At 42.9% G+C, this 14,630-nt stretch overlaps 1 protein-coding gene across 2 annotated transcripts in view; it reads right to left on the bottom strand.

Annotated features, from left to right (window-relative positions):
• Positions 1 to 2,117: 2,117 nt before the first annotated feature.
• The window catches only part of LIFR (LIF receptor subunit alpha), a 76,906-nt gene continuing 64,393 nt past the window's right edge, over positions 2,118 to 14,630 (bottom strand). For both annotated transcript variants that reach the window (XM_082723417.1, XM_082723416.1), the window contains exons 17-20: positions 12,907 to 13,068; positions 11,720 to 11,813; positions 9,634 to 9,712; positions 2,118 to 9,263 (exon numbers count right to left, since the gene is read on the bottom strand). In XM_082723417.1, the coding sequence (XP_082579543.1) occupies positions 8,640 to 9,263; positions 9,634 to 9,712; positions 11,720 to 11,813; positions 12,907 to 13,068 (959 nt within the window). In that variant the 3' untranslated portion in view covers positions 2,118 to 8,639. The remainder of the gene's footprint in view (positions 9,264 to 9,633; positions 9,713 to 11,719; positions 11,814 to 12,906; positions 13,069 to 14,630) is intronic.

The raw sequence follows: 14,630 nt of genomic DNA, 5'->3' as shown, positions 1-14,630 counted from the left end.
CTGCATCAAAGAAAGCATCAGAATCGTGCTCAGTGCTTGGAGGGGTGCGGGTTGCACAGAAATGGGGGGCACGGAGAGATGGGGGTGCTAAGATAATGGGAAGAGACTTCCCTGTGCCTGCCATGCTTAGCCTGAGACGTGAGGATGGAGAAAGGTTACCCGACTGAAGAGAGGTCGCGTCCGGCATTTAAGCAGGGGGGAACAGGTCTCGGTAGGCCTCTTGCCATGTAACACCCCTCTGGTAACCGGAGGCCCTGACCTCAAGGGCATCCAAACCAAGTTTAAGGTATATACACCTTTAAGGTGCTAGTCAGAAAGAGGCATTCGTGAGGTTTCTGGAGGGACAGAGGCACGGGTGACAATCCCACATCTACCTGTTGGGAGCGTGGCCTGGAGTCCAATTTTCCGTTCCCCTTGGTGGCTCCTTTCCTTTCCTGGGGCGGCAGAGGGGGTCTCCTGTGAGGCCAGGCCCATTTGGGAAAGGTGTGTCTTGGGAACTGGGCGAAGTGGCCTCTGGGATCAGAACCTGCCCCAGGACAAGGTGAGTGCGGGTGTGTGCCAGCACCTCCGGGGCAGGAAGCGGGTCTGGCTCCAGCCCAGGAAAGCTGTCAGCGGTGGTGAAGACGGTGAAGACGGTGAAGAGGGTGAAGACGTCTCCAGGGCGGTGAGAAAGCTGGCTGGGGCCCCCGGGGCAGGTGGTGGTGGTGGCGGGGGGCAGATTTCCGTCTGAGCTGGGCCCTCAGACTCGCTCTCACCTTCAGGAGTTGTGAGATGTCTGAGCAGCTCACTATGGTCCACTTGTACTCAATTTAACATGATTTCACTTCCAGGTTTTTTTTTTTTTTTAAGATTTTATTTATTTATTTGACAGAGAGAGAAATCACAAGTAGGCGGAGAGTCAGGCAGAGAGAGAGAGAGAAGCAGGCTCTCGCCGAGCAAAGAGCCCGATGCGGGGCTCGATCCCAGGACACTGAGATCATGACCTGAGCCGAAGGCAGCGGCTTAATCCACTGAGCCACCCAGGCGCCCCTCACTTCCAGGTTTTTATCAAAACCATCCTCGAAAGTTTTTGTCTCTGTCATCCAAGACTAATCACTCTGGGATAAAATCCAGTCCAATTCAATCCCAATCAGTTGAAGACATCTTTGTTAAATCAACTTTACTGGTTCTCAGACACTGAATAAATACTTTTAATTCCATTTTTCTATTAGTCACTCAGGGGAAGGGTAATGGATCATATTTATAGGCCATTCAAAATGAGTTGTTACACAGCTCTTTTGTAAAGAACTTGAGATTCTAAGAGTTTTAGTGATGTTGAATACTATACATTAAGAAAAAATCCATACAGCTCTAGTTTTCTTTCCCCTAATACTTATACCGTTACTCTGACCTTTTCAAAGTTCCTGGGGTGCATGATGCTAATATATTTTGGCTCAAGAATCCACCATCTGGGAAACTAATTATGCACAGACATCTCCCTGAAGGACAAACCATATGTATGCACTCTTCTAGGACTTAAATACAAACGTGTTTTACAACTAATTCTAAATTGGTCTATGGTTTCTTCAGGTTAAATTGTAGCCATTCATATTTTAGTTGTGACTCTGGGTAAAGCACAGGCTACAGAGGCCTTGAAGATTTCATTTCTCCCCTTATGATATGCTACTTAAGATCACTTCATATTATTTGAAATTACTGAGGTTTTTTGCTGAACCAATGACAGTATTTCCAAATTCAGTGCCTCAAAATTAAACTGATTTTGCTATATTCCCAGAATCTCCAGAAATGTTTAGGTTGTCTTCAGAGTTAAAAAAAAAAAAAAAAATTAAAAACCATACTTTTAGGACCAGTATTCATTTTTTGTTTCATGATGTTGGATTTCCACTTTTTGAATATTTTTATACTAACTTCCCTGGGACATGGAATATAGATTTAGTGGAACATATGGAAGATTATGTCAAGGGCATACCAATATATTAAAATGTTAAAAATTTAGAGCTCTGTGTGACTGTTTCATAAACCAGTGCAATTCTTTTGGGAATTAAAAGTATTAACTTTTTCCTAAGTGTTTAAAACAGGGGAAAAAAACAAAACAGCAATGTCCAAATCCGCCAGTGTAAGTTGTAAGAAAATATATTTATTTTTCCATGACAATACTATGATAAAACTGTTAAATACATGCATTTTAAAAACAAACATAAGTAACATCTTTAGAGTTAACAGCCAAGCATACTAGTTTTATGTTTAAGGTGTCTTAGTAATAGGTTACTTATATTTCATGTTCTTGATATAACCATGTTCTCCAAAAGATATGGAAACTAAATTCTGAAATTATACGAGGATATAAAATATTCAAATTTTTCCTTCTAACACCAACATAATCTCCCCAGTTTTCACAAGGTGGAAAATACTTCAGTTGTCATCTCTGTTAAGTGGGGTTATTTTATTCCATTAAACTCGAAATTCTGTGAATCACACCAATATATAGTTTGGTGCCTCTACCTGTGTATTTAAAGGTTTCCTTATATGAGTAAGCATGATTTTAGGTATACAACATCACAGAAGATAATTCGGGTTAAAAAAAAAGTCTAGTGGTAACATTTCAAGAAATGAAAACGGGACCGGTTTTGGATGTGCGGCTTCTCCCTATCTTTCAGCTACATTTGCACACACCTGACCAAACAAAAAGTTAGTAAACAGTTAATAGTATTTATAAAAAAAAAATGAAAATATTTAACATGTAACAACCCCTTAAAAAAGACACTCATTCTACAGACAACCTTATAAAAGACAAAACTTCTATCTGTTCACAGTATGTGTATTTTGTAAACAGTAATTCACTATAATGCAATTTTGAAAGTAAAAAAATGGCAATTTCCTAAACGTGAAGACGACCTCTGACTTAGGGCCGACTAATGAGAGAGAAGAGAAGGCAACACCTCCCTTTGGAATAGTGGGGTATTTTTCAATGATTTTCAACCTTTGGATACTTGTAAGGTGGTACCATCTCAAATTTCGGATGTCTTTCTATCCAGGCCAATCTTTTTCAAGCAATTTTAAACTGAAATTTACTTAAGAAAAAGCCATGCTCCTTTTCTGAGAAAATAATAGGAAAGCACAAATGCCAAGGTCGGATAGAACACCTACTCTTTCCCAACAACAAACAGAGTAAGGGTTTGTTACTGTGTTTTGTCTTCAACTATTCACAACATATTCACCTTTCTCCAAAACATTAGGTTGGAAGGAAAAAATTAAATAGAAGGGTGTATCATAAATAATGGGAGAAAGTTTTGGAATCCAACTGGGGGCCAAGTATTTGAAATTTTTTTTTTTTAATGAAAATCACTATCAAATCATTATCAAATCAGTAACAAAATATTGTTTTCTATGTTCAGTTTGACTGTTAGGTTTAACAGTATTTTGGCAATTGATCATAACAATCAAATTGTCCATGTTTCAATGCAAATTGTATTACCACCTAGAAATCTTTCTGAAATGGAATGTTTAGGAGGAACAGTAAGTTCAGAAATTGGAAATTACCTACCTTTAAAATGGAATAATTCTGAAGGGAAGTATATTTTCAATGTGTAAGGAAATTCTAAACATTTAAATAAGCCATTCAACCAAGTGTACAAAGTATTTTTGGCTTAAGGGCAACATAAGGTCTGCTGCTGTTTGGGTTTTTAAAGTTCTGATTAGTTATTACAAAGGAAATATTAAGGATATACAGTAAGTGTAATACAAATTAGTTTCCTTATCAGTGAAATATTAATTTTCCCCATCACATCTCTGAGTTTTTAAGGTAGTCAGTTATAGCAATCAAAAAGTAATATGTTATTACTGTTTTGTATTTGGTTAATATTTAATCAGTGATAGCTTACTTATTTGAGATTTTGAATGTTTCTGTAGTTCAGCTAGGCACCTGTAATGAAGACATGCAGAAGGCTTCCCTCTTAAAACACTTTAAATTTTCATAAAAATGTTGCACAGTTAGAATTTATCTTCCATAGGTAAATTCTGTCTGTAACTTGGATACTTACAATCCCCAAATACTAACTTTCTTAATACAGGGAGAAACAAGCACTAATCATAGTTAAGGATAACAGAAACCTGTCATAACTCAGTATTGTAATTTTGAGAATTTGAATATATTTAGATCAAATCACAGCCTGTGCAATTTTACCATACACAATAAAGCCTGCACTATTAGTTCGCTGAGTGTTCTTAATCCTCCATATAGGCACTAAAAATAGCTCATTTGCATTGTAACTGGCATGAATGTGACCATGTAATAGTTAAGACAAAGGCACAAATTGAAAAAGAAAAATCTCACCACCCTGTCAGAATAAGAGGTTTAAATATTAGCCTTGGTACATAATCCACAAAGACCTAAATGGACCAAATTTAAACCCAGTGATTTCCAATGATTCTCTAAGGTCTTGTCTAAAGGATGCATTCCCAGTAAGTTTAGAAAATCATTTTCTTCTATGAAAAATTTTCTTCTGGATCTGAAAGGTAGGATGGGCGTTGGTACCTTGCGATTTTATTTCAGTGGGAAATACCAGTTTAAAATAAATGCTTTGAAGAAATGGTTTATCAAGTAAATGCATGAGTCCTTATAGTTAAGCTCACACATCGATGTCTGGTTGGTTTGCTAGAACAATGGTGGTTGGTACAGACACATCCCAAGTTTTGTACACATTAAATAAAATGTCACTGTGGATCCTCACGATGAGGGAGGACTAAGAATCTAGTGACGCTTTTGCCGGAGTCTCTCCCAAGTTCTCACCCAAACTTCTTGAGTAGATTCAATCTTTTCAGTCAATAGTCTCAGCTCTACACAGGCTAGATGCTAGTATAAAGCATCCCTTGTGAAAACTGCACATTCTGGAATGGGACTCAGTCAATAAACACTCACTCACTGAATTTCCACCATGTACCTAGCTGTCTTTGGAATTAGCTAATGATCTCACATCTGACTTCTGCGATGCCTAATATTAGACTTTCAAGAAAAAAAGGGCATTTTATAAAAGGTATGCAAACTTTAAATGGCTGAAAACAGAAAATAATAAAAATTACTTTAAACAGAAAAAAAGAGCCTTATCAGATTATGTGCCTGAGCAGTCAAAAAATCTGAGATAACATCTGCATTTTGGTATGTTAGGGAGTACTTTAAGAAATACTATAAAACTGATTTCAAATTCCTTTTGAAAGAAAATATTCCCTAGTCTCCTTCACTAACCTACATCTGATTATTCAGAGAGGACTGTCATGTTCATGGTCTGTATGAAGACAATTAAGAAATTACAGGACTAATGATTTCCCACAAGAATACCAAGCTACCTCAAGTTTTAACAATGTGACTTTGACCACAGTTTCTGAGTGCGATAGTACCAGACGTTCTAAAAGCAGTCTTTCAGATCCATGAGCCATGAAGTAATGCTGGTATGGAAAACAGGGCTGATCCTTCCGCCCTTAACCTTTTCCGTGAATGGCTACTTCAGAGTCTAAGCTGTTGGAACACAGCACCTCTGTCACCGAAGCACGTGAGCACACAACTATCCAGATACCCAGGGCCACAATCTCAAATCCAGGCTTCTGTCGTTCAACACACAGATGACTTCAACTGTATCTGGGTACTAATCCATGCACACGTAATGCACAAGCTCTACCTAATGTCAGAATTCTAGCTAAGTCTTCTAAGAGGATTTTTATAGTACTGTTTGTCTAGGAGGGCCACTCACAAGAGAAGTGCAGTCATAATCACCACCAGAACCTCCATTTCCCACAAGGGAAGCTTGATCTGAAACCGGTTTGTAAGTGAACTGGCTTCTCCGAGACAGGAAAACGTGTCCTGAGATAGACTACAATTCAACAGACATGGTGAGGCATAGATGAGTCCAGATACTTAGGAGTTTTCTAACCAATGACTAGGCTTTAGTTGAGGAAAGGGGCATCTCCCCATTACTCTGCCAGTCGGGAAGGGCTGAAGGGAACACATCTAACCTCCCCTTCCAACTAGCCTTTAGTTTCCCCTTCCCCAGGCAGAGGAACTAAAATGACTGGACAGAGCATGACCAACTCTGACTGCTTTTCACATCCGAGTACGGTCCTGGTGTTGACAAACAGTGCACATTTACCCAGGGTCTCCAGTGCCACCAACAACTGGATATGTGACAAAGGGCAGTGTCTTCTCTCCCTGTGTTGAGGCCGCCCCCACATGCCCAGGTAGGGTGGGAAACAGGGGTGGGAAGGGAGGTAATGACTTCGGATTTGCACAGTGGGTCTAGTTGTCTTCAATTTAGTGGGGAAGGACAAGCAATCTGCTTTGACCTCAGCCCTAAACCATGTATTTCCAGGTATACAGCAAGTTATAACGGGCTTGCCCAGACTAACAGTGTTGTTGTGCTTCCCATTCACCAAGTGAGAATCACTGTGTACGAACTCCAGGGGCAGGGAGAGAGGTGAGCAGCACTCCGACCCTTTTTCATGCAGGAGAGACACTGAGTCTTGGAGAGAAAGGACTCAAGAGCCCAGTGATATTCACCATAAGCCAAACAAATGAGCCATTCTGTAGGTTAAAAGGGCACTGGAACCAGAGCTGCAATGCAATATATACTGAAGATAGAGGTCCAATACTCTCTTCTAGACTTTTCCCATTCTCGGTTTAGTGTAGCTCAGACCCACCAACTTCTACTCTAGCCAACACTTATCCTCAAGAGATGAAGTACGGGATCCACTGGTTTCAAGGGGGAACGAGGCAGGAGCCTGGGGCAGGAGGGGAGAGAAAAGACAAGCTTCAGCAGGAATGCAGGGAACCCCCGGTCTGAGCACCTGGGGTGCAGGCTGAGGACAGAAGCCTGAGAGGAAAGAGGAGAGCAGCAAACTGTCAGGGACGGATCTGGTTTGAGAGGTTTTTCATCGCTGAAAATCTCTAGGAGCCATGACATGGTTTTAACGTCTACCAAATGTGAACATAATTAGTTCAGTTTCTATTTCATTCCATGTGTCCATATATCATGAAGCTCAAGAATTTAGGTGAATTCTAGCAATTAAAATCAGGATTCAGAGAGTACCCAAATGGATTTTGGCCCTTGTCGCCTTGTGGCTTTTTTCCATGACGTGGTTTTTATAAAGAAACATGAGGACCTAGGACAAAAGGATAACCAATCCATTATCATCACAGAACCTCAGAGGATTAAAAAAAGAAACAAAATGAAACAAAACAAGCACATCTTGATGTATTCAGGTATTTCAATTTTCTGATACTTTGCCTTAACTACCAAAAAATAAAATATCCATGGGGGTAGGGAAAATGTGTAATATACACTTTTTAGTTTTTCATTCTGCTTTTCAAAAAACCACGTTCATTCTAGACCTCACTTAGGAAAAGCAAGGACAGGCAGAGGCAGCTGTGAAGACATGGTCACAGACAGCTCACAAAGCTGACACGGGTACACCCGCTGATTCAAACGGACCTGGCCACAGTCCATACGCCATAGCCCTTGAGGAACTGTCCGTGGAGGAGGCATCACCTTCTAAGTTTTAGATTTAAAAATTTTAAGACTGGGTTTAAACAGTCTAGCCTGATGATCATTTCAAAAGGCAAAACTGCTAAAATGCCTGATCAAAAGGAACCTTCACTATGATGTGTCAAAGGTCACCACTGCCTGGTATCCTGGGGAAGCACTGAAGCTAGTCGGAACCGTACAGCTAATGCAGCGAGCGTCTGCGCAGGTTTCCGCTCAAACAGTCACTGCAATTCTGTTTCTCAGTAATGTTGGATTTGCTCCTGTAACACGGTCACTGTGTCATAAGAAAACCAATTTTAAAAAAACGTCAGGTCTCCAGGCTTAGAAATTTCGGTCTTAAATGTCAGCGCAACCAAATGCAATAAAGGAAGTTCACACGCAAGCTACGGGGTAAGGAAAAGATTTGCAAAACCTCCCAAAGCAAAGACAACATGATTGTAATTTGGGCTGGTCAGTGTCATGCTCATTTTCAAAGTTTGTACCCCTGAGAAAACTATCTGAAAACCATTATACAGTAGGCACAGAATCAGCATACTTTGTATCAAACAAAACACTACATAGCGGTCACTGCATCAGAAATTATATTAATTTTTTGTAAATGCTGTGGACAGAGGAGACTCATGTTGAAAGTTCTGAAATCTGTGCTTGGTTTTCATCTAGAATGGAGCAAGTGTCAGGCAAATAAACATCATCTGGTACACTGACGTCTTTCTCCCGTGCCTGTGAATCGGCTTGCAATTCCACAGCATCCATATGAGAAAACCACTAGCAGAACAGAACACGCGGCTGGGGGACTTGTTTTGCATGTGCGGACCGGACAGTATCCGCCAGGAAGTACTTCCTGAAGGGAGAGCCCGTGGGAACACTCTGGCTCCGATCACGGACCGCTCCAAGACTTGAGCTGCATGGACCGAATCTGTGAGTGACTCTACTTGGGCTGTAACTACACTGAAAGCACAGGGACGCTTGGAGTGTGACTTGCGTGCGAGAAGATCCCCCTCGCCAACAGTACTTCACAGGATCCCTCCAAGATGCCCAGTGCTGGCCCGGGAGCGCCAGAACGGAGAGCTTACTGAGATGGCAGACTGAAGTGACGCGGTGGCTCTGTTAGTCGTTGGGTTTGTTCTGAAAAAAGTTTGTGAAGGACCACCCTCCCCCATTCGATTTCGGGGAGTCTTCGTCTTTAGGAGGGATCAAAAACTGCCGGGAGTTAATGGAGCAGGGGCTTCCGAAAGAGACCATTTCACTGGTGCTGTCTGTGGACCTGGGAGAATCTGGAGATACTAAGTGCCAAGTATTGACATTTGCCTGAGGTCTGTAACCAGCAGTTTTATCTAAGTCGTCCTCCACGCCCAGGTCTTCCCCAGTAGCAGGGACCGGCAGGTGCATCTGGGGCTTATAGCCAGCGCCCCCGACAGGGTCACTGTCTTGATCTTCCTCTGGTTTTGCCTGAGGCTGGTACATAGACTGGATATCGATGTACACGACCTGAGAGGTCCCTCCGGCCTCCTCTGCACCCGGCTGCGCCGTTTCCTCCTCAATGACAGGGGGGCAGTAGGACACGACCACGTGGTTCTCGGCGTCTGCATCACAGCTCTCCTCCTGCCGCTCCGCTACCGGAGAGATGATTTCCGTGTCTTCTATTTTCGGAACCATTGATCGGGTTTCCAGAACCTCAACATTATTTGGGGTACAAGGATTCATTTCCAAAGTTTTGAGAGCATTGTTTCCCTAGAAATAAATGATAATGGTAAGGCAATGATTAAGAGGGGCACGAGAAGCTCCTGCAGTGCCCTTCCTACAAAAAGGGGCATTATCTTGTTCATGTTCCTCGTGACTACTTAGGGAAATAGGTCTCTGCTGTTCTGTACTGCATAGGAGAACAAAGGTACTGTTTTACATATCAATATGTTCCCGGCTATTCATAGCAGTTGCAAAAACACACGTTAACATGCATCAGCGCAGAAGTTCAGCAAATGTCCAAGACACCCTCTGCTCAACACATTTTCTGCTGGGTGCACATCTGCATACTACAAACGTCTCACAAAAGACTAAAAAAAGCAGCCCGTACTGACAAATAAATGAAAGAAAAGAGGATTACCTCACAGACACTCTTCTGAAACTGCAAAGCTTTACAATTCTCTGGATTTGGAATATCAGGGTAGAAGGTTTCTTTGATCCTTTAAATAAAGATGATTAAGTGCATTTAACAATTAGGATTATCAGACCACAAGTAAGTTAGCAAACCCCTGGGCTTATTTTGACATTTCACAGGATGCTTCAGTGAACAACTGAGACAGCGAAACTGCATCAAAGGTGCGCTCGCTCACGAAGCTCCTGTCTGAAAACTACAAGCGGTACTTCTGTTTCTAGAACTACAGTATCTTACGGATCTTATGAAAGTGGAAAAGCAAAGGATTCAAACGGTGACTGTGCTCGTAGGTCAAAAGTACAACACAGGCAGCGCTTGTCTGACTCAATGGCTACAGTGCAAGTGGGATCACACACCATCTGGTTGGTGGGGAGCGTGTCTGCACGACGCAATTCCCCACGTAACAAGGTCTGCACTCTGCGGGGGGGAAAGGCCACTAATCATGACCAAAAATGAAATGCAAACAAAAAGGAGACTGGCTCGGAGCTGTGTCATATATATACACCTGTTAAAAAGTTTGGTATTTGACATTACCACAGAAAAAAACAAAACAAAACTTTATTAATCTAAAATGCCCTAGCTGGGCGCCTGGGTGGCTCAGTGGGTTAAGCCGCTGCCTTCGGCTCAGGTCATGATCTCAGGGTCCTGGGATCGAGTCCCGCATTGGGCTCTCTGCTCAGCAGGGAGCCTGCTTCCTCCTCTCTTCTCTCTCTGCCTGCCTCTCTGCCTACTTGTGATCTCTCTCTGTCAAATAAATAAATAAAATCTTAAATAAAATAAAATAAAATAAAATAAAATGCCCTAGCTTCTAAACTCTTTTTACCTTTTGTATTCAAATCGTTTTTAAAATGTGATTTTTGGTAATGAGAATATGGTCACCCACAACACAGTATTCTATACAGCTCTAAACTATTACTATGTTAACTTATAAGCCAGGATTACCAGAACACATTCCCTTCTTTATCATAAAGGATGGCATTTTTTTTTTTTTTTTTTTCAAAATATCTGACAGACAGAGATCACAAGCAGGCAGAGAGGCAGGCAGAGAGAGAGGAGGAAGCAGGCTCCCTGCTGAGCAAAGAGCCCGATGTGGGGCTCGATCCCAGGACCCTGGGATCATGACCTGAGCCGAAGGCAGAGGCTTTAAACCCACTGAGCCACCCAGGTGCCCCAAGGATGGCATTTTTAGTACCAGGGAGGGCCGTCTATGCTGAACACCGGCATCTGCCCCAAGCCCCGCCCAGGACGCCTCCTGCCAGCTGACCCCGAGTCCCCGCTCACCTCCTCACCTCCACTCCCCTCCCCTCCCCTCCTGCCTCTCTAGCTTCACTCAGACACCCAGTTCTCACTGCCCTCCTGATGACCAAGTTCTTTCCGGTTTCTGGGCCCTCACAGGATTCTTCTCTCCTCCCGGCATACTCTTTCTCCTCTCCTTACCCTGTGGGACTCTGCTCAGATGGAACTCCCCTTGGGAAGTCGTGGCTGACCACCTCCAGTGAGTGGTTGCCCCGTTATTCCCCTCATGGTACCCCGTGACCTTCCCAGTACACACGTCCTTTATAAGCATGTGTTTACTGGATGATTATGGGTTTGAGGTCTCCCTTTCCCCACTGGGCTCTAAGTCTGTAAGGATCAAGCTTATTTAGTTCCCCACTGTTATCACTCTTCATGTGGGAGGAGGCATTCATATTTGCCAAATATATGAGTAAATGACAGTATTTTCTAAATGGGTCACCAGGACAAGTGTGATCTAATCATTAATCCCACATACAGCTATTGCCGTATCCACACCTATACGTATGTTTAGTGCAACTATTACTTTAAATCATTAGTAAATAGTTAAGAGGAAGTTTACCTTTTATGTTATTACTTTAAAAACTTTTCAGTAATTCTTGCTTAATATTAAATCCAATATTAATTCAAACTAAACCAACATTTTTTTACAAGTTTCAACCAAGTACTTATTTCTTAACACATGAACTGAATTATCACGCTCTTCAGAAACAACAGCAAGCAGAAATGCAGGTACCATTACCATTCTCGTTTCCGATAGCAAAGGATGCTCGTGACCACTCCCACGATGACAGCCACGGCCACTGGGATGAGAATGGCGATTATTAACCCCACAGCTGAAAAGAGAATATTGGATATATTCAAATCACCACTTTAAGCAGGATGCATAGAAGACATTCGTATTATAAGATACTTAAGTTGAGAGATTAAAGAAAAAAAATCCTACCTGATCCAGAGACACCAAAAAATTATTAAAATACGACCTTCAAGCATTTTAGTAATTTTTACACTAATACGTAAATTCTTTAGAACAGGACTGAGTGCCGCTGCGCGTGAGGCTGGATCTTCCCTGTGGGACTACCGTTCACACTACAGGGACCTTAGCAGCGCCCCTGGGTTTCCACCCACTAGATCCCAATATAGCACCCCACAGCTCTGAGATCCAATCCTGTCACCAGATGCCACCAAGTATCCCCCAGGAGGCAAAATGGCCCCCAGCTGAGAACCATGTCCTCACGGTGCTTTATTTAAAAGTGTGTGAACTCTAACTCCAGAAGATGCCACCTTCCAACTCAAGCTCTTCACTGCAGACAGTCAAGCCCATATTCCCTACTCTCCATCTCAAACTGGTGAGTGCTGGGGTCTACAGTTTTTTTTAGCTCTTCCCTGGGTATGTTAAAAATCACATTTGGAATCGGGCAAAAGGTGTTAAATGGGGGACAGCTGGGTGGCTCAGTCAGCTGAATGTCCAACTCTTGATTCCAACTCAGGTTACGATCTCAGGGACGTGAGATTGAGCCCTGCGTGGGGCTCCCAGCTCAGCGGGGCATCTGCCAGAGAGTCTTTCTCTCCCTCTCCCCCTGCACCTCCCCCTACTTGCACACATGTGTGTTCTCTCAAATAAATATAATCTTTAAAAAATGTTAAAGTGGGTCAGCTTTATATAGATTTAACAAGAATTTACAACTCCAGATTTGAGATGTATCCTTCATACATTAATTTCTTGAGTATTCTTAGGAAAAGAGCTTCAAATAACTGACAAGAATAGATATGAAGTCATCCTGTGGCCTTTGAACACTGCTGGCTACCCACGACAAACAAGCAACAATACATGCAATTTTTAAAAAGGGGGTTCCTACATGAACAAAACTTGCTGAAAACTTATGCATTTGGGTACAGAAAGCACCTCAACAGCAATAATTAACTTACAATTTTCCTTCGTCACCACAAACATGCTCTTCTCTGGGCCCATGCCACCATCTGTGTAGGCTCGCAGGACCAGATGGTAACTTGTTTTACCCTGAAGATCAGCAATTCTCAGTGTCTTCTGGGATAGGTCCGTAATGTTCTTAATCTTTATGTCTGACCGACCTATTTTCAAAGGGAAGATTATTATTACTGATCTCTACACCATTTTTTAAAACACCTAGCTACTCATACCTGTTTGACCCACACCTCTGTCTCGAGTGAGTGGTTGCCGGCTGCCCTTGAGGCCAGCGCCTGTGGAGTCAGCCAGACCCGAGTTCAAGTTCTCCCTCTGCCGTTAGCAGCTATGCGGTCCAGACCTGGTATTGAAACTACCCCAACCTTGAGTTTCTCTAATTCATGAAACAACAATCACAACCTACCACCGAGCGCTGTGAGACGTTTTCATACATTCTCTAGAATAATCCTGGCATATGGCAGGTAATCAATAGAAGTCCCTTCTCTTTGTCAGAGCAGGAAAGTGTACCTCCACCTGCTGGGGCAGGGTCGCTGTGGCTGGGGCCACCCTAATGAGTGGTGCCAGAGTCCCCTCGCTACCATGCTCGCTCCCAACTGCCTGGGAGGAGGCAGCACACTGAGCTCTCACGTGAGCCGCTAGCCAGGAAGCCTTGAATATTCACAGGATCATTTCAGAAGAAGGATGAAGAACTGCTTCAACTATTGTTTTAAAGTTTTAATCAAAGTAATGGATGACGAGTTTGAAAAACTGAACAGGACTAAATGGTAACAACAAAAGGCAGCAAGCAGTCTTCTGCTCACACCTTCCCTGCCAAAGCCACGTCACCTGTTTCTTTGGATATTTACTTCTGTATTTTGAAATAAAATCACGCTGGCCGCACTTTAAGACGACTTGTAGACATTACATATGCATGTCCCACAAAGAAGGTGAAGTTGAGTTCTCAGCACTCTGTCTCCCTCACATCCCACGTCATTCACACACACCACAATGTTTGGGAAATTCACCATTTACATTACTGCGATCGTTTAAGTACGGATTCCTGCTAGAAAAATTGCTTGGTCTGCTCATGTTTCCCTTACTTTTCTGCTGTTTTAATGCTTTTTCCTCATTTGCTTAATGTCCCAATTCCTAATTCCTCCCACACCCTCCTGTGAATATTCAATCCAATTTTCCACATGGCCCAACGCAACAAAATCCCAGCGCCATGACTGGCTGCCCTACCCCTGCTTACGCCGCCCTTCCCACATCCCCCCATCCAAGGCCCCCTTCCCAGTATATCTGCTCCAGACCCAGGCCTTCCCAGCTCCCGCCATCTTGAACCACCTTGTCCCACTTGCTTCCTCAGGCTGACCCACTGTTCTAGAACCACTGCCTGAGAAGGGGACATGGGGAAGAAGTATTTGCAGCTCTACGGGTCTGAAGATGCCTTCCCTCAGCTCTCACACTGGCTGCCGCTGACAGAGTACAGACTTCAAGGTTGAAAAAAATTTGCTCTCAGTATCTTGGAGACACAGCTGTGCTATCTTCCAGCATCTGCTGTGCTGCTGAGAAATCCGAGGCCACTTTCATTCCTGAGCCAATCTTTTCTGTTTCTAGGACTTGTAACAGGTGCTTGAGAAATTCATGACAGCCTACCCTGGTGTAGATTTTTTTCTACCTATCTTACTGTGTACTTACTGAGTGCTTTTATCTGGGAAATGTTCTTCTG

This window comes from Mustela nivalis, assembly GCF_964662115.1.
Source record: "Mustela nivalis genome assembly, chromosome: 3".
Classification (NCBI taxonomy): Eukaryota; Metazoa; Chordata; class Mammalia; order Carnivora; family Mustelidae; genus Mustela; species Mustela nivalis.
This window is presented reverse-complemented; position numbering and strand designations above follow the sequence as displayed.